The sequence below is a fragment of the Lepidochelys kempii genome, chromosome 12, assembly GCF_965140265.1.
Source record: "Lepidochelys kempii isolate rLepKem1 chromosome 12, rLepKem1.hap2, whole genome shotgun sequence".
NCBI lineage: Eukaryota > Metazoa > Chordata > Testudines > Cheloniidae > Lepidochelys > Lepidochelys kempii.
In genome coordinates, this window is record NC_133267.1 from 20633559 (window position 1) to 20654849 (window position 21291).

Below are 21291 nucleotides of genomic sequence, written 5' to 3' on the forward strand. Positions count from 1 at the left end.
TGTAAGGTTTTGTAAAGATTTAACTTGTAAAGCACCTGTAGAGGGGTTTGGCTGGGGCTCGTCCCTCTCTGGGGTGGCAGGGAACCACACCACCTCACTACTTCCTTCCAGTTGTTGATGGGGAATTAGCCTGGCCGAGGGAGTCTCTCGCCGCGGCAGCAGTAGAGGCAAACACAAACAGTTATTCGCGCCTGGCCATGGTCGGCAGTCAGTAGAGAATCAAGGGCTCAGGTCCTCAGGCAGGAGCTGAGCAACAGTATTTAACTAGCAGGCCCAGGCCCGGGGTCAGGGCATGGCAGCAGAGAGTCAGTGACTCAGGCCCTCAGGCAGAAGCTGAGCAAACAGCTATATAATTAGCAGGCCCAGCCCCTGGGTCAGGCTGGGGCAGCCAAGCGTCAGTGGCTCAGGTCCTCAGGTAGGGGCTGAGCAAAGGCAAGTAAACAACCAGCCCAGGCTCTCGGCTCAGAGGGGCCTGGGAGAGGGGGAGATTGCCACCCAACTTGTGGGTGGCAGGGGGGATGCCCTGGGGGTGGCCCACCCACTCCACTGCGTCCCAGCCTGGGGCCCTAGCAGCAGCCAAAGGCCGGCTGCTGAGTCAGTGGGGATTCTGGCCGCAACACACTGACATAGGCTCTTGTCAAGGTTCCTTCCCCACTCTGAACTCTAGGGTACAGATGTGGGAACCTGCATGAAAACTTCCTAAGCTTACTTTTACCAGTTTAGGTTAAAACTTCCCCAAGATACAAATTATTTTACCCTTTGCCCTTGGATTTCCACCGCCACCACCAAACTTTATCTGGGTTCCTGAAAAAATGGAGTTTGGACACGTCTTTCCCCCCAAAATCCTCCCACCCCTTGCACCCCACTTCCTGGGGAAGGTTTGGTAAAAATCCTCATCAATTTGCATAGGTGACCACAGACCCAAACCCTTGGATCTTAGAACAATGAAAAAGTATTCAGTTTCCTTACAAGAAGACTTTTAATAGAAGTAAAAAAGAAAAGAATCACCTCTGTAAAATCAGGATGGTGAATACCTTACAGGGTAATTAGATTCAAAACATAGAGAATCCCTCTAGGCAAAACCTTAAGTTACAAAAAAGACACACAGACAGGAATATTCATTCTATTCAGCACAGCTATTTTCTTAGCCATTTAAAGAAATCATAATCTAACACATACCTAGCTAGATTACTTACTAAGTTCTAAGACTCCATTCCTGTTCTGTCTCCGGCAAAAGCATCACACAGACAGACACAGGCCCTTTGTTTTTCTCCCTCCTCCCAGCTTTTGAAAGTATCTTGTCTCCTCATTGGTCATTTTGGTCAGGTGCCAGCAAGGTTACCTTTAGCTTCTTAACCCTTTACAGGTGAGAGGATTTTTCCTCTGGCCAGGAGGGATTTTAAAGCGGTTTACCCTTCCCTTTATATTTATGACAGCTCTGGTAGTGCTGCAGCCAGACTACGGTCGGCTGCCCGCGGGCTACTTCCAGCCCCCCCACCCCCGGAGGTACCAGGGTCTGGACGGCGTCCTCCGGGGGGGTCGAGCACCATGAGGTCCTCTGGGTAACTGGAGAGGGGCAGGCTGGGCAGCTCCTCCGAGCTCTGGGCAGCATTAGGCGTTGGCAGGCCAGGCCAGGCCAGTCCTTAGGTCTGCCATAGGTCGCTACAGTCTCCTGGCTGGGAGTTAGGCCGGAGACATCTGGCCTCTCTGGCGGCTGCTCCTCCAGTGAGTGCTGGGGTTGGGCTTTTATACTTCCTGTCCTGCGCCTTGACCTCTGGGGGTGGGTGCAGGACTCACTGGCTCCACCCACTCTGGTGTTGGGAGAGGCTCGTCCCTTTCCGGGGTGGCAGGGGACCACACTGCTTCGCTACAGTACCAATTAATTTAATTTACTTACACGTTGCCATTATAACGTATACAATCAGACGACAGCATCGATGTGAACATTCACCTTCAACATTCCATTTAACAACCTTAGCTCTGACTCAGTAATAAAATGTATGAACTCTTTTGATGCATACATCACTAATATATTGCATATAGTCCAAAGTATAAAAATTGTGGACTACCTAAAGTATGTAACTAGTATTACATGTCCATATTGTTTTCAGCAAATGTAAATTTTCAGATGTTTTTTGTGGAGAAATTTCCTCATTTTTAAAGAAGAAATATAACTTTATGCACCGTGTGATAAAAGTTTCTATGGCCTCAAACTCACAGAGGAGGTTTTATGTGCCAGGCACCTACAATTTTTTATGGTGCCAGGCATCAATTTGTGTAGAAAATATTATATCAAATGTTCCCCTTCTATGCACCTTCAGGAAGAGCCCTGATCTAATCAGCTATTTAAGGGACCACAGAAATGAGTTGACTGACAGAGTTACAGTGGGGAGAATAGTACCTTTAACTTGTAAAGCCATGCTCACAATTACATAATGTAATCATTCTGATCTTAATAAGTACACAACGAAGGACTTAGACTGTCACATATTCAAAACAGCACATCGGGAACACCTACAGAAATGTATCCACACTCAAAATACCCCTAAAACCTGGAACTTCCTTGCAAAAGAACATTTGTATTTGTATACCAGTTAATTGCACATGCAAGTTGGCAATTATGCAAGACCCAGTTTGTGCATGCAAATGAACATTGCAAAGAAAATGGCACCTCTAAAAAATTGTCCCATAAGGCTTACTGGCAAAGGACAAGCAGGAGAGAATTAGAAAAGCACGGTAATGATACAATTTGCTGTATGCTGATAGTGGACTTCAATCATAGTCTTTTATAGTAACTTGCAAAGGTCTACTGAATTTAGCATTGTGTATTTAGAGAACTACGTGACTATTCTAAATAGTCCTGAAATTTAAAAGAGTAATCATAGTGCATATGGGGAAATGAGGGAAAACCCATTTTTCCATCTTTTTTCTTGTTTTTTCATAGTTTAACTTGAAACCAAAGTTTAGTCTTGTCTGTCTAATGCATGTCTAGATATATTGGGTGCCTTCATCAGTACGTATCATAGAAGCAGCAGGAATTTACATTTGTTTACTTGGAATTCAGTGGCAGTAACAACAGCAGTTTAAGGCAGCCCCATTGTGAGATAAAACCTTTCCATAATCTCCAAATGTTCAGTGCAGTGCTCCTGACTCTTAAAAATGTATTTCATTTCTGTTCCTGCTGCATCGTCTTCCTTTGTTCCCTTTTCCAATGTCAATGCATTACACTATTTATTTTCCCAGTCATACTTGTGGTATCTTTCCCTTCTCCCTCCAGGGTTACTAGGAATTATACAGCTTAATATATAACAGAAAGAAAACAATCAAGAGACAGGACCATGCACTAGCAACCAAGTTGAGTTTGCCACATATTTTGGCTGTCAACACTTAATGTAAATATCATGAGGGGAAGAGGTGCCTACTGCCATTGTCAAGGATCTCTGCCCTTCTGCAGGGGATAATGGAAAAGAAATAGCACTACTGCTGAGACCCTATCCTTTACTCAGTGACAATGTCAGGATCCAATAATCCCCTACTGCTTGTAGTAGAGTGTGCTGGCTCTCAAAAAAGTAGAGATTCCTAGCCCGCTTGCTACTGGGTCTCAGCCCTTTCAGACCAGGCATTTAGGATGGTTGTGTTTCCAGGGGGACCATGTGACCAAGAGGGAGCTATGTGAGCATGGGCAGCACTGACTGGAGAAACTCTCCCCCAGATTTCCCCTTACCCTAGTGTTTTCCTGGGTATGTGTGAAAGAACTTCGATCATTCTCCATAGTCTCAGGCTTTCTTTTAAAAAGAAAGAATAAATCTCTAGCTGTCATGGTTGTAAAGAAAACATTTCAAAAGCTGTCAGGAGTGTAGCTGATATAGAGATGTCTACCTGAATTTTCAGACAGCCCGAAACAATAGCTCTGAGAGGTGAACTTGCCTGATCATTTCAGTGGGCTCTAACTCAGATGCTAATGGTGATATTTTAAATGTCAATATTGTTAACTATTTCACTGCTTGTCAAAGCATGTCAGAAAGGAGAGAAGTGTCATATTATGAAGATCTTTGCCAGTGTTTCCCAAAATGTGTGTGGGAGTGGGAAGCATGGAGGAGTAGTCAGGAGGAAGTGTTTGGGAAGATTTTGGCAAACCAGTAAAGTGCCTGAACCACTATAGTGTGTTGCTAACAGTAGTCAAGGGATATGTCATTGTATTACTAATATATAAATAAAGGGAAAAAGTTTGAGGTAATTGGACTTCTCAGGAGGGGCTCTTCAGGGACGCTCCTTCTGGACGCATCTTCAGGTCCCCACCGGCAGACGGAAGCCTGGCCAGCAGAAGCCTGTCACGGTGCCATTTGAAAGCCACACTCAGCTTCGGTAATTATCGAGGGTTGGGGGTGTTTTACTAACCTGTTGCAGACGTGTGTAAATGCTTGAGACTAAGTAAAGTTTAGCTTTAAGTGAAAGCACTCTTGTGTAGTCCTGTTTGTGCCAGCCATCTAGCGGTCGGACAGCCATTTCTCCCTTGATTTATTTCCTGACACCACCTCGCACAGAGTAAAAGTTACCAAGAGCTTTGCGTTGAAAGAACCCCTGGTAAAAGAAGGAGATGCCATGACAGATATATTAATTAGGAGGAGTAGGTCTTTAATACCACATAACAGGACTAAAGGGGTGCAGTTGTCTTAAATTTCTGAAGAGTGGCTCAGCTTTCAGAAGTTTGGGAGACACTGCTCTGTACTGAGAAAAGGAAGGCTGCCCTTTAAATAAACTTGCCTACAGTAACATGGGTCTTTCTTGGTTGGATGATATAACTACCCTAAATGCATGGCCTTAAAGGACCAAACCCCACTAAGAGGTGGGCTAGCGGCACCAACTCTGAAAGGTTCCAGTACACTCCGTTACATGGCTTCGCTCAACCTCATCTGCAAGCTGAGTCTTCCCACATCCTCAATGCAATTGTAACACCGACAGACCTCGGTCGTTGTCAGGTGGGATTGAACTGGGGACCTCTGGAGCGTAGTGCATGAGCCTCTACCGCATGCGCTAAAAGCCAGCTGGCTCTTAGCTAAGGCTGTAGAGCAGACTCATTTTAACTCTCTCTCTAAGTGGTCTCGGTGCCACTAGATGGGACAGAATACCACACCCAGGAGGTATGTGGGTTACACAATACATTTATGAAATTGCAGAGTTCCTGAAATTTGGCTCTGGATTTTCATAAGCACAGTGCACTCTGGAACATCAATACAGGGAAAGCCTCACCAGGAAAGAAAAGGTGAGTGAAAAGTAGTGTCATGACATACAGAATCACAGTCCTTCTTAAACAGAAGACATTTACTATAGAAAACAGTTACAACTGAGCTTCCACATGGCTTCAATTCCAGCTTTGTCTCCCTTGTTTACCAAGAGCTACACCTTGTCTAGAACTCTATACAACACAGAGATCAAAGTTTTGAAAACATGAATCTATAGTTAGGTTCCTAATTCCATACTCAAGCATCCTCAGATGTGGCCAGATTTTCCAAAAGTTCTAGAAGTTCCCATTGATGCTCATTGAGTGGTTAAATAATATAGTGCAAGTGACTCTATCATTAGTCAGGACACAGCAAAGGGACTACTGAGGCTCATTGTAATCATAGGGAAGCTTCAGAGGCAATTCTTTTCCTCTCATTTGGTGGTAGATATTCATTAGACCAGTGGTTCTCAACCAGGGGTACGCAGAAGTCTTCCAGGAGGTACAACGACTCATCTAGATAGTTGCCTAGTTTTACAATAGGGTACATAAAAAGCACTAGCTAAATCAGTACAAACTAAAATTTAATACAGACAATGACTTGTTTATACTGCTCTATATGCTATACAACTGAAATATTAATATTCTGAAATTATTAGTATTAATATTCTAATTCATTTATTTTATAATGATATGGTAAAAATGAGAAAGTAAGCAATTTTTCAGTAATCGTGTGCTATGACACTTTTGTATTTTTATGTCTGATTTTGTAAGCAAGTAGTTTTTAAGTGAGGTGAAACTTTGAGGTTCGCAAGACAAATCAGACTCCTACAAGGGGTACTGTCGTCTGGAAAGGTTGAGAACCACTGCATTAGACTGTGTCTTCTCACTAAATATAACTCAATGATACAGTAGGTTTTGCATATGAAGTGCTTTCTATGCACCTTTTGTGGTATTAAGCAAAGAAGCGGTTTGCCTCATCAGCTTGTTGGGTGATTTTGAAGAACAGTATGAGAGAGCTAAATCATCCCACGTTTGCTGCTGATGCTATAAAAGGTTCTCTCTTGATCTGCTTCACACTCAGGTGATGGAATGCCGAGATGGGCAAAATCAGTTTCAATGCCAAAAAGATAAACAACTGGTGCAGAAGGTCACAAAACACTATGAATTACTTTATGTCACTTGAATCTTGAAGGATGATCCAAAAATATATACAAGAGTTTTGAAATAATAGTGAGCAACACAGTATTACTACCCAGGGGACACTGTACAATACACATAAAGCAACTCAAATTTGAATGGGGCATGGAATTATCTTTTGAATTAAGTGCAAAAAGAGTTTGTTTTAAAATGAGAGAGCGAAAGAGTGAGAAAGAAGCAGGAAAAGCAAGTTTATGCCTAATGTCCTGGAGAAATAGTTGAAGAATAATTCAACCCCATGCAAAGATTGCTGCTTAAGGCTACCAAAGTCAGTGAGATTTGTAGGGAACTTTAGGACCAGATCCTACAAAGGGATCCACTGTACAGACACTCAGGACTGCATGGAACCCACAGGTTTTAGTGTGACTCCACAAGGGTCTAAAAGTCTACGTGAGTGGTTCCTTTAGTGGGATTGCAGCCTTAATTTGTTTTCCTGATCCTGATGTTTTAGATCTGTGATCTTGTCAGATCTCATAAGCTAAACAGGGACAGGCCTAATTAGTATTTGGAAGGGTAATTATTTAGGAAGACCCAGGTTCTTACAGAAATGGTGTTGGTGACTCACTGCCTCAGGCTGGCACTCCGACGACTCAGTCAGTATTGAGTCTATCCCCATTTTAATACCAGGGATGGTATGGACATAGAACTATGGTCCTGACCATTTCTGGTTATTGAAGACTCCATGGAACTTTTTTCACATTCTAAATTCCAGAGCAGATAACTCCATTCTACTTTCTAAAATTCTTCTTTATAGTGTCACTCACTTATGCTGTTCTGCATTTGCTCTGCTAGATGATTGCTGAGTCATGTTACCAGTGCAGAATGACTACTGGGCTTCTCTCTCAAAAAAAGCTATATGAACCCGAATGAAGCCAGTGTTCTGAACCAGCAGAAGCAGCATGTACCCAGGTACTTGTGCACACACTATAGCTGAAAGTGTGCCTTTGGCTGCATTTAATTAGAGTATCATTAATAAACACACATAAATACATATATCTCCATGTCTTTCAGAGGTAAGGAAAAAAGACTATTCCCTGATCCACTGCCTCCCACTCCTCTCCAGAACATACCTGAGAAAAGTGTACCCCAGAGTTCAACCTTACGGGCAAACTGTGCAAATAAAGTAGATGCTGTGGATTTAAGTTTTCATCTTAAAGTTCTTATCACACATTCCTTCACCAGAATGTCTTGGTCTAGTGCAACATGGGCTAAGTTAAGATATTTGCGATTACTTTAACAACACATTTCCAATGTTTAAGGAGTTTTTAAGTGTGTCCTTGACTTTGAATCTCCAGGCTTTCTAGTGTTTGTGGTTTTTGAGAGTAATTCATGTTCTATGAAGGCTTTTCCTCTTCAGTGATAGGTACATACAACCCTAGCTCCAAGTAAACACAACTTTTATTTATTTATTTATTGCTAGAAATATGCACTAACAGCCTGATCCAAAGCCAAGAGGAATCTTTCCATTGACTTCAGTGGGTGCTAGCTCTCTTGTGTGACATGGGGGTAAGCATGTGTTCTGCTCATTCCTTCCACACACATGCACCTCATTGCCAGATGATGAACAAGGTCGAATAAAATTATTTTGGTACATTGAGGGCCTGGTTCAAAGCTTCTTGAAGCCCATGGAAATACTCCCACTGATGAACTGAGCACAGAGCTGTGGCGAAGCCTTAAAAGAGGAGTTTCTCAAGCTTTCTCAGAGCTTCCTCCTGCAGTGTCAATCTTTTCTTAAAGAGAGATTGTCTCATGGGCCACCTCCCATCCCATTTGCAATCCCATGGACAACCTCCCTTCCCATTTAGGATCAACTTTGTGGCTACCACAGCAATCGCTTACCTGGGAAGGCAACAGCAGGAAAGTGTTTACGTAATTTTTAGCCATCTTGGAATGTGATTTAGCAGCTGGAATCAAAGAGAGTCAACACCACCTGACCAGCCAGCTCTCTACAGACTACCAGCAAGTGCTTTATAGATCACTGGCTCTCCACGGTCCTCAGTTTGGGGGACATACTAAATAGGAATTAGGAACTAATTAGAGGAAAACTGAAGCACATTAGTTAAATAAATAAAATAAAAAATCTTACATTTATATAGAATCTTTTAACCTAAAAGATCCCAAAGCATTTTATATACAAACAATCCACATACAGGAAATCATGTCACCAACGAAATGCAGTTATCTCTGGGATGGAGTGCATCACCCAAGCAGACAACCTTAAGTTGGAAAGAGAAAATTATGGCCAAATTGGGGCCAGTCTTTTCTCTTATGAAAAGCTATATGGGAAGTTTTATGTCTGTACTGAGCAGACAGGAACTCAGTTTTCCAAATCCTGTTGAAAGACTCACAGCCTGATGTGCCAGTTTTTACACCACGGAAGGATAAAGGGCTGAGATTCTGCTGTGATTAGAATAAACAAGGTTTATTAATTTCTGTCGAACAGTAGATGTCTCCCTTTGCCTGTATTTGATCTGTGTGTAAAATGTGCATTAGGCACATGTCCACAGTGAGCATTACTTCTCTTTTTTCCAGCTAACATTCCCATCATGCCTTGGTGAAAAATCCACAGGGGAGGAAAGATAATGCTGAGCACAAACCCTGAGAATAGAGCCCCATGAAAGCAACAAATTATAAACTCTACAGAAGAGATTTTCTTCAGAAAGATCATAGGTCTCATGCTTTCGTCATGGCCTGTTCCTTTGCCAGCAGGTTTGGAGAGAGTGATCTGTGAGAGCTAAGTGATTTCTTTCAAGTAAGCTTCTCACGATGACTACAGAAAGCTAAAGGATTACAGTACACAAACAATGGGAGAAAAGCTGCTTCAAATAATACATCCAGACAATAGAGTTGCAGTTATGGTAGCAATGCAAAATATGGAAGAGGATTTAAATGAAATGAGTGCTATTTGTACATCTCTGAGGGCTCACGTGTGACAAATTTGGCAGCACTAATGTTTATAGCGCTTGTTGCTCCACCCCTTAAACAATGAGGCTAAACCCCATATGTACACGAGTTGGTAGCGCACAAGCATTTTTGCTAATCACATTGCATGCAAAATCAGGAAGACAAAGGGAACTAGTAATGCTTATACTAGCATTGGGGAAATAATTAAGCATGAATGAAATATTGTATGTGGATTTGAAATAAATGTGTAGCGCTCTTGGAAACAATTGTGTTGTTTTCTGTTGTGCTGCTTTTTCCCTATTTCACAAAATAATTTGCATTTCATTTAAATAAGGAATATAAATTGTTGCAAACTTTCAATTTTATTTACATAAAACAAAATGCTCATTTCCATTATTGTTTAGATAACCTGGCATCTGCAGAGTTTTTTGAAGGTAAAGTTTTCTCCCTCCCCAAATTACGACTGACACCATGATGTATGGGGCATAGATAGATAGACAGTAATCCACCATAAGCCCTGCTGTACAGTAGGCTAATATCTTTTTCGGGCATAACAAAGACGTGGGACCAGATCATTGATTCTAGCCATGTTCTGCTTTGTGCTCCTGCAATCTCTGAGGCATCTGGTGTTGGTTGGACCATTGCGTAAATTAGAGCAGCCTCATGGATGGTTATGCTGGCTAGAGTGCAGTGGGTTTTGGCTGTGCAGTTTCTTTCCTCAGCTGCATGCTCCCTGAACCAGAACTGGGGGGCAAAAGGCAGTGTCGTAGGGAATCTGCTGAGACAGCTAATATTTAGACCAGCTTTCGGGCCCTTTGCATCACTGAAGTGACACAGATGGCCCGGATCAGGGTCAGTCTCTACAATTACTATTCTGTCCAGTTTTTGTTAGAGCAGGGAAGTGCACTGGGACTTTAATTCAACGTTACTGTGAAGAAGTGAACTACCCTTTTAAAGGACAGGCTGGAGCCTACAACTAAGACTGCCTGGATGTAATCAAGAAGGTCCCCCTTCCCCATTCTGAGGCTTTGCCTGGGCTATTTAAACATGAAGTCGGGTACGAATAGAGAGGGAATTAGAAGCCATGCAGGCCACAGTGGAGTCTCTCAGGTTCAGGAGTCTAGCCTGAATAGGCCCAGAGACTTTGTTTGGGGACTTTAAGTTTGGGAGCGCTGAACTAGGGTCTGAACTGTTGTTACACGTCCTCCTTCCCTGAGTCCATATGAAAAGGGACACATGCCTTTTATAGGTTTCAGAGTAGCAGCCGTGTTAGTCTGTATCCACAAAAAGAAAAGGAGTACTTGTGACACCTTAGAGACTAACCAATTTATTTGAGCGTAAGCTTTCGTGAGCTACAGCTCACTTCATCGGACGAATGCATCCGATGAAGTGGGCTGTAGCTCACGAAAGCTTATGCTCAAATAAATTGGTTAGTCTCTAAGGTGCCACAAGTACTCCTGTTCTTTATGCCTTTTATAGTTACCTTCAGGAATCTCCCTTTGTGGGAGTCTGTATATGTTTGACTTTTCATCCTCACTAACCATAAGTAATAGGTGATCTTTGGATCCTAAACCTTCTCTCATTCCTTAATGTATGTGTGCAAATAGCTCAGTGCCCTCCCTGCAAGATTGCCCAGGTGTATTACTGATTCAAATCCACCTCTGCTGACAGGCTCTTCATCTTCTCTCATCTTGACTATTTTAACTTCCTTCTGTGACCTTCTCAAGCTCATCTCTTCCATCCTCAAACAGTTCCACCAGCTCCCCATTTATGTAAAATCCTCCATGAATTTGTTTCAAATAATCTCACAGGCCTTGTCCATCTATTTCTCTCCCAGTTCCCATCACTCTTACCTCTGTTCTGTCCTTTCACACCTTCTTGCCTTTCTTAGATAACAATGCTGAGCAATAACAATTCAGTACTCTTCATAAGCTGTAAATTCACACCATTAAAAAGAAACCAAATTATTCTGATCCTGCCAAAGATGAGTTCAATATTGATTAAAAGTTAAACATATTCATATCCCTTTGCAGGATCAGTTAGCTATCTAAACCGATATTTAGGTTTCAAAGCACCTCTGAAAACCAGACTACCTGTTCGGGTACAAAAATCTGTATTACACTGCCTAATTTTAGTTTGAATATTTTAGCTGTAATGCACTATAAGACAACAGAAATATATTAATCATTCTGGTTTCTACCCCATGTAGAATCTTAAGCATTGGTCTCCTTCAAAATATTGATAATAATTTCATTTTATCCTGCTTCTCTCTGTACACTGTCCTGAGACTTAAACAATGATCATTTTTCTTTTTCCACAGAGCTACTGCTGCTTTTCCCTGTGCTCTGTTATCAGAATATGCCCAGCACTTCAGATTTTCAGAAAAGGAGATGAAGTCATTTAATAGATGCTGTGTTTACAGAAGAATACACTGTAGTCTTATAGTTTCCTAAATCTAATCTTTTTTTTTTCTGTCTTCCTAGAAACAAAAGAATTCAAACATCTTTCCCAAGTCAGAGCTGAAGGAATCCTTTTAAGTGACATAAGTCCCTCAGTGGGGTTGTATGCTTTGTTTCACCACTGAGTAAGCTGAAATGATTGGGTCTACTTCATGATTCCCAGATATCACTAGGGTGTGCTATAGATCATGACATTCAGTAAAGCACTTGTTAACAAGGCAATCTAGCTGCTATACTAAATATTTTAAATTAATTCTAAACACGAAAGCAATGCACACTGATCCAAATACACGTTTAAAACAACATCTGAAGCACTTGAGAGAGGTAATATAATAAAACTTGTTTTAACAATTTAAAACTTTTTGCTACATATGCTTGGAGAACCATACAATAGTGCATGGCTACAAAGAGTTAGTGAGAGCTAGACAGATAATCAATAAATCTAAAATGCCTACAAATCAATAAAACCTAAAAGAAGGGATCTAAATAGTGATTGAAAGATTGGAATGGAACATGTATAAATAAGAAGCATAACCAATAAGGGACCTATTGTAGAAAATTTAGTTTGGTGTGGACTCAATGGAGATTGGCATCAAATGGGATTATTCACCTGAGTAAGTGCTTCCTCATGAGTAAGGGCTGCACATTCAAGCTCTAAATAGTAATTATAAATAACATGTAATTAATAAGTAGATATGAATAATCAAACTGCTCTTAAATCCATTGATGTCAATGGCAAAACTCTTAATGATTGAAGTGGGCGTAGAATCAGGTCCATCCTGGGGGACTACATAGCTGAAGGTCGGTTATGGGATAGGGAACCCACTAGCACTTGCATCTTGATTCAGCAGTACTTAAGCATATGCTTAACTTCAAGCACGTATCTGGATTTAAAGTTAAGCACATCCTTAAAGACAGGCATGAGCTTAAGTGCTTTGCTGAACTGGGGCCTCAGATACCAATTCAAATCCAGGCTACAGCGTGCTGATAGCAACAGAAGAGCATTGCCGCCTGATGGCCTGGTGGTTCAGCGGCCTATGTGAAACGGGTTTGGTGGCCCCAGTCCATTTCCCAGTGCATGATTATTATTTGTATTACTGTGACACCTAAAGCCCCAGTCATGGACCAGGACCCCGCTGTGCCAGGTGCTGTACAAACACAGAGCAAAAAGATGGTCCCTGCCCCAATGTGCACATCACAAAACCCATCTCCCTAATTAGCACTCTTGCCAATAATCTCAAAAGAGATTGAACATGCTTTGAAACACTGAACATGCTTTGATTCTAAACTAGTTTCTCCCCTTTTGAGGTGGCCCCCCGGCATCACAACTGAAACATGTTGGTGGAGCTGTGGGGGGAGGCTTATGCTGTCACTCTCTGAGCTGGTTCTGTCCCAAAGAGCCTTTAGTCTCCAGGACTCTCAATCCAGCAGCTCTCATGAGTGTTAGATTCACCCCAAATGTCAAAAAATAAGATCTCCCTGGAAGTGTACGTTGCCCAAGTTAGTGGGAATGGTTTGACTGGTGACATTCACATATACACCTGAATACTGTAAAAATGATGTTTGCTGTGACAGTTCAGTGTAAGTGTGTGATGCAATGGCTGGAATTCAGCTGAAACAGAAGAATTAGGGACAGATCCTCAGATGACATAAACTAGCATAGCTCTGTTGACTTCAATACAGCTACACTCTTTTACACCACCTGAGGATCTCTCCCTTAAAGTTTTAGCTGGATGTTTTCCTCATGGGTTTTTCCCCTGCTCTCCACCCTAAGCATTAATTATTCTTCTCCTATGCTGTCGTTAGCCCATATGGTGACAACTACTGCTAGTCAGTGGTGGAACAAAAAGGGACAGTTGGCAACCTCAGATATATGTATACTGGAAAAAGAGAACAGCAAAGACAACAACAAATCAGATCCACTTTAACTGAAATCTGAAAAGAGTGACCTTAATGGACAAGGGATGTGAAACGTGATATTTTCTCTCTCACTGATCTATGTAGCCCTTGCCAGATCTCTAATTATTATATGCATCTTCCCGTCCCATGCCCAGGACATTTTCTCAGGTTTGCCTTGGATCATAAACCAATGTGTCCTTTTCAACTGCATGAAAGACAGCACCCGCAGTTCTACTAAAGCCGGTAGGAGAAGGTAACATTTTGAAATGGACACTGTAAAATTCCAGAGTTTTGATAATCTTCATAAAATTACCTTCTTTTAGGTTTAAAACCTGCAGTTCACTGTGAAAAAACAATGTTCCAGCAGCATCTTTTCATGGCATAACTGAAGAAAAAGAGGTACCTGGAATTTCACCTCCACATGGAAAGTATAAGGCTCTATCCACAGAGAATTTATTTACACTGGTATTTGGTCCAGTTCTCCATGACACTGCTAATAACACTAGGTTCTTGATCTTGCAAATCCTTGTGCTTTACACATGTGTGCAGAGTTCCACTGAAGTCAATGGGAGTTTTCACATGCATAGGTTCAGCATGTGTATAAGTGTTTGTAGGGTCAGAGCCATAGTCACAACTGCATATACACTAGGGAAAGGACTTGTTGTGAGTTAGGCTGCAGGTAGGCTCTGGTGTCTTGCTGATTTTTGTTGCTCTAGTTTTGTTAATTTTTACAATTTAATTTTTAAGATGCTTCCTTTCAATTTCACTTACTGGGAAACTAAAGATAATTCTATAAAGCCTAAAAATAAACCTGGATCTGCTAAACAATTCAGCATTTCACTCCTCAGCTTCCACCAGCTGGGCCCATCTGCTTTAGATTTGACACAATTTATAAAAATGAACAAGTTTACATGAGGAAGATGAACAGATTCCTTTGTATATTCATTTTGCCAAAATACTGTGCAGGGCACTTATTACTGGAAGAAGTTTATTTTTGTTGATTTCTTTCCCTATATCCCTTTAACACTGTGGATGGGTTACATCAGTCTTCCATCTAGAAAGTATGTCCAAACGCACACTCTTTTCCACTCATATTCCCTTCAGGTTTTGCTCATCACATTTATTAAGCTACTTAATTCTCAAGGATCTATTGTAGATATGGTGAAGACCTCCTGAACACCAGTTAAGAATGAAGGTGTAATGAGAATAAATGACACACACATACCAATTTCCACAAGTCTTACATGGAGTTCGACCTTTTTACATAAACATCTACTGCGTAAATAAATCAGATGTATTAATAAGAACCCCCCTCCCAAAATCAAACAATGAAAGTATAACAGTTAGCCGACCAGTTAAAAGAATCAACCTATTAAATAAATAAATTTGCTCTACACCAATTTATGTCACGGCTGTACTTAAGACAAAACCTTTTAAAGGAATAGATTTACTGTGCATACATATCCCCACTGGGTATGTGTAATTATGCAAAGGAAAGGCATTACTTCTTTAAAGTGGATGAATGGGTGATACTTTTTGATTTACTGCAAGAAACAGAAAAATGGTAATGGCATGAAATAAGCATTTGCAAAACTGTTTTGGCAGACAGAAAATGTTTGATTTACCTAGAGCATCCATCAGGTTCTGTATTTTAGATCAAAGTAGATAAATGGCAAAGCAAATGGATATTTGGGGGGGGGGGAATCTGCTTTTCTGTCAACTCTGCAAGTAAGTTAAATGTTTGAAGGTGAAAAAAAAAAGGCTCTCACATGGACAGGATAAAGTCATGATTCATCACTAATCTAGCAAATATGAGAGTTGTGTATTTACCTGGAAAGGTGAGAATTTCATGGAAGGAAATGCTACACAGGGCCCCATTTGTCATTGATGCCCTGATCCTGAGAGATTTCAATGAGGGTTGAGGTGCCCAGCATTTCCAAAGCTTAGACCCTCAAGGGGGAAACATTTTACCGTCTCCCTTTGACTTCAAGTTGGTTCACAATTATTTTCCTTCCTATTACTTTCTGGCTGAAACTCATATGGGTTTAAGAAAGATATTCCCATTCAGGGCAAAGGAGCCGTCTCCCCCAAAATGGATATCTGTGCTTCCCTTAGTAATATATATATTTTTAAATAAGACAAAGGGCCAAATTTATCACTGGTCTGAGGGAGTGAACTTGCCTTTACTTTTCTCAAATGTACAGAAATAAAGGTCTTTAAGGATTTTATACATACGAACATAAGAATGGCCATACTGAGTCAGATCAATGGTCCACCTAGCCCAGTATCCTTGCTTTGGACAGTGGCCAATGTCAAATGCTTCAGAGGAAATGAACAAAACAGAACAATTATCGTGTGATCCAGCCCTTGTCGTCCAGTACTAGCTTCTGGCAGTTGGAGGTTTAGGGTTGCCTTGAGCATGGTGTTGCGTCTCTGACCATTTTGGTTAATACCCATTGATGGGCCTATCCTCCATGAACTTATCTAATTCTTTTTTAAACCCAGTTATATTTTTGGCCTTCACAACATCCTTTGGCAATGAGTTCCACAGGTTGACTGTGCATTGTATGAAGAAATACTTGTGTTTATTTTAAACTTGCTGTCTATTAATTTCATTGAGTGACCCCTGTTTCTTGTGTTGGGAAGGGGTAAATAATACTTTCTTTGCAATGGCCTTGTCTTCCTTGCATGCTCTGTTAGTAACTTGATCATCCAGGGGCTCAATGATTGTTTGGCATGCTTCCTACTTTTGATATACTTTGAAAAAATTGCTGTTAGCTTTTGTGTCTTTTGCTAGTTACTCTTCAAATTCTTTTTTGACCTGCCAAATTATACTTTTACACTTGACTTGCCAGTGTTTATGCTCTTTTCTATTTTCCTCAGTAGGATTTGACTTCCAATTTTGAAAGGCTGCCTTTGTGCCTCTAACCACTTCTTTTACTCTTCTGTTTAGCCATGGTGGCATTTTTTGGTCCTATTACTGTTTGGTTTTTTTTACTTGGTATACATTTAGTTTGTGCCTCTGTTATGGTGTTTTTAAATAGTTTCCATTCAGCTTGCAGGCATTTCACCCTTGTGACTGTTCCTTTTAATTTCTGTTTAGCTAGCTTCCTCATTTTTGTGTGTTTCCTGTTTTTAAAGTTAAATGCTCCTGTGGTGGATTTCCCCTACTACAAGGATGTTAAATTGAATTGCATTTTGGTTTCTACTATCTAGTGACACAGCTGTATTCACCTCGTGGATCAGATCCTGTGCTCCACTTAGGACTAAATCAAGAATTGTCTCTCCCCTTGTGAGTTCCAGGACAAGCTGCTTCAAGAAGTAGTCTTTAATGGTGTCTAGAAATTTTATCTTTGTATCCCGTCCTGAGGTGACGTATACCCAGTCAATAGGGGGGATAATTGAAATTCACCATTATTATTGGGTTTTCTCTTTTTGTAGCTTCTCTAATGTCTCTGAGTATTTCACAATCACTGTCATCATCCTGGTCAGGTGGTCAGTATATTCTGACTGCTATACTCTTATTGTTCAGGCATGGGATTTCTATCCACAGAGATTCTATGATACAGTTTGATTCAATTAAGATGTTTATTATATTTGACTCTATGCTTTTTTTTTAACATACAGTGCCATTCCCTCAACAGCATGATCTCCTCCATCATTCCTATATATTTTGTAACCTGATATTACAATATCCCATTCATTATCATTGTTCTGCCAAGTTTCTGTGATGCCTATTATATTAATATTCTCATTTAATACCAGGAACTCAAGTTCACCCATCTTAGTATTTAGACTTCTGGCATTTGTATATGAGCACTTACAAAATATTTAGTTATCTGCCTTCATGTGATATAATTGAATGGAACTCTCTTTTGTTTGATTGTTTCTCCTCAGTTTCTATCTGTAAGTTATCAACTTCTATTCTATCCTCTTTCCTAGGATATAGAGTATTCCCTTTAGCAAATCCTCCCTTAAGGGATAGCTCTGTCTGACCCATGTGCTCCTCTGCACCTGTTGACTTTCCCCCAGAAAGGCTCAGATGAGATGTGGAAGACTGATAGCCAACTGGGAGGTGCAGCTCTGCAAGACTGTTCCACCCTGTTCCTGAAACAAAGAGAAACTCCTGTGCGGGGGCTCACTGGCAAATTGATCTTTCTGTGATTCTGTGAGGAGGCCAGGAGGTGGCAGAACCAAGAACCAGTTGTTCTCTGTGGCAGAATCCCCACTGGGAGCTCCCCAGTACACAGAAGAGCACGCCTGCTGTTACACCACTTCAGCATACATCCCCATCTCACTTGACCATCAGAGAATGGAGAAGGGCCTCAGGCCAGGGACCCACTACCCTTCCAGCACTCTTTGAAATGTCTTGCCTCACCAGAGGGCAGTAGGAAGAAGCCCCTGCAACCTACAGTGCACAGGGACCGCTTATGTACTTATCTACTGCATAGAGGTGAAAGAAGCAACCAGGTCCAATTTATTTTGCACAGATGTGTAAAAGCGCAACCACACTTTAAAACTTATAATAATAAGGCAGAGCTGGCCACGCCCTAGGATATACACCTTGCACACTTAGAGCAAAAAAACCTGGTTCACTTCAGTGGAGTTACACCCAGGATAGCCTTGGCCCTGTCTGTTTTTTCCCTGGTGCAGTTCTTTGTTTATGCCCTAAAGAGCATGAAGTGTTCAGTGATGGTTTGAACAAGACTCATGTCTAAAAATCCAGGAGGGTCTGTTACAGTGGAGGAGTGTGTTTGGTAGATCCTTCTATATCACTATAGCACAGAGGATGCCCTTGCCTTCCAAAGTGTTATTTCACAGTTCACGCCATGGAGTTTGAAATGCCAAGTATATCCTGAAGCTTTAATACTATGGTGCTCCGACAGTGCAAGGGAGCCATACTGAGACAGTAGGCCAGATCATCCCCTGTGATCTGGCCCCTTTGCACTGTTTCCTGGCAAAAAGGGTCTCAAAAGTAGCTGGGTCACACTAGCTAGAAAGAGGACATACAAGACATATTAGGGCTGAGCAGGGAAAGCCAGAGCTCTCCTGTGCTTCCACAATCCCCCATCGGTGTGCAGCCCCTAGGGCATTATTCTAACTAGCTTGCTTTAGAGCAGCCTTATATGCCAGAGTCAAGACTGGCACAGAACTGGTCTCAGAATCAAGGAGCCACATCTAATTCCTTTGTAACCCCCCCTCCCACAGACACACACTTCAGCTGTGCCTGGTATCTGCTGGGCACAGCTAAGACTTTGGCCTGTACACAATGAAGTCTGAAAAATTTGGGGTCAAACCTTGTTTGCAGAAAGAATCATAATAGGTGCCAATATAACTCTGAGCCTTGGTATAAAATGAGTGCTAAAACAGTAATCTGGGTAGTAAGGCTGGATTGTATTTCTCCTCCTATAATAAATCTGCATTGTACGTGTACATTAAAGCCAGTTCCTTGATGCATCCAGTTTCAGTGATAAAAACTTGGTGAGAAGGGCAAAAGTTATTGGGCAGGGATTGATATGCTTGCTTGTTATCCTTGATTGGCAACAATGGTACATTTTCTCCAGAATTATAAGAGGTGCCTTTGTGATTTGGGAGCATGAAGAAATTCTGTACTTGACAGATTTATATAGTAGGAATACACTAATGTCCTTTGACCCGCTTAAGAATAAATACAGCTTACCAAATTGTCATTTTTATGGGTATTTACAACTGAGGCACTTTGTAAACCTAAGAACTAATATTCCCCAAAGGAAATCTGTACTCTCGAATCTTGATAAATTATTGAAAATACAAGTCACTACTAACCCTGCAATCTCTCTCTTCTATATTTCCTGGTTTTAGTTACACAGGAATTGTCATCGTGGACTAGACTGTTGAGCTATTTAATCAGCTATCCTGTCCCAGACATGGCTAGTGTTTGACTCTTCAGAGGAAGGGAGAATCCCATATTGCACCCAGCTAATAGATCAATGCGAACAGAATTCTTTCCTGAACCCTGCAGGTGACCTTGAATTACTCACATCATTGTCCTAGCTCTCATTTTGCTAGTGTAGAAATGTTACTAACAGTCAAAGAATTCTCCAGTCCTGTTTTGAAATTCAGCTGCAGCATCTGCCTCTGTGAATTGCACAGGCTGACTATGGTATGAACAAGAGTTTCCCTTTGTGGGTTCTTAATTTACTGCCCTTTACAGGCCAAATGGCCCAAGGAACCTCCACTTGACTACTACATCTCAGTTCCGCTCTGTCCCATCCACCTGCAAGTCATACATCACACTGAAACAAAACGGGAATTTAATCCTTAGATCTCTGTCAAATAGTCCTCTATGCTGATAGTCTCTGCCTCCTTATCTACCTGGGATTTTCTCAATAAGGTTGAAGGGAAGACAAGCAGGTACCTTTGTGTCTCTGAAAATCTCCCATACAAGCTGAAAGGATGGTTATATCCCTACCCTATTTGGGGTGCGGTCAGAGGTTATCAGAAAGGGTTCAAAGGAGAAAACAGAACTCTCAGACTGAGCAGAACTCTCAGACTCCTCTTTTGGAACCTCAGTCACGAAGCCAGTACCTCCCAGAACAGCATCTAGAAACCACAAGTTGAATGTTATTTCCCACCAGATGCTTCCTTTATTTTTTCTCTTTGTTAGAGATTAACCAGAAACAAAATCAAGATCCTCTCACCCACTGAACTTTCAGGCAGTTTGGATCCCAGCTAAGGCCTGTGAGAGAGAGCTGGGAGCTGGCAAGTGAGCCAGCACTCTGATCACTCTGGCACTAATTGGCTCCCCCAGAGAAGTCTGATTGGGAATGAAAGATAATTAATTCGCTAATCAGAATGGCAGGCTGGGGGAGTTAAAGGATTGATTAGCCCACCATCTGAGGACTGATAAAAAAGGCATAGGAAAGACTTGTAAGGCAGAGAAGGAGGGATAGTTGAGTATAGAGTCAGAGAGGTCTCCAGGAAGGGAGAAATCTTCTCCTCTTGGGCTCTGGGAAAAGGGCTGAGGATAGAAGGGATGTTGTACTTAGTATTGCTGAGCAAAACCGTAGGAGGGAGCAGAAAATAAAAAGCACAACCTGCATCGCCAACCAGGAGGGTCTGAGCAGGTTTCTGTAGTGCAAGAAGGCAGAAGGGGCCTGTGCCCTGCTACAGGGCCCTTCTCTATTCTTCACTCCATTTCTAAGCCCATCTGCTTTTCTATTTATTTATATGCATCTGGTGCAAAGAGTCTTTTGTTTATCACAAGAATGTCTTTACTAAGTCAGTTTCTGCCCTTGTAGTATTCCTAGTTCCCCTGCATAGTATGGTTTAGTCTATGTATATGTACAAGTGAAAGAACAGGAAGCTGGGATAAAGCTAAAGTATAAAAGGGCAGTTTTGGGGGTGGGGAAATCTTTCCCTGTGTCTAACATTAACACAGACTCCATCTGGAGACATGACCAATCACTTAGCCTCTTTGCCTCAGTTTCCCCATCTATAAAATGGGAATGGTAATACTTACCATGCCTATCTCAGATCTCAGAGGGGTGTGGTTGAGGGATGAATTAGATGTTGTCTGTGATGCACTAGAATGGTGCTAAATATTATACCCCACAGTTCCACACAAAC

At 41.6% G+C, this 21291-nt stretch overlaps 1 protein-coding gene across 1 annotated transcript in view; it reads right to left on the reverse strand.

Moving 5' to 3' along the window:
• Positions 1–1029: 1029 nt before the first annotated feature.
• Positions 1030–21291, reverse strand: part of LOC140896266 (uncharacterized protein F13E9.13, mitochondrial-like) — a 79999-nt gene continuing 59737 nt past the window's right edge. Inside the window, exon 7 of the mRNA XM_073307777.1 lies at positions 1030–4581. Within this exon, the coding sequence (XP_073163878.1) occupies positions 4553–4581 (29 nt within the window). The 3' untranslated portion in view covers positions 1030–4552. The remainder of the gene's footprint in view (positions 4582–21291) is intronic.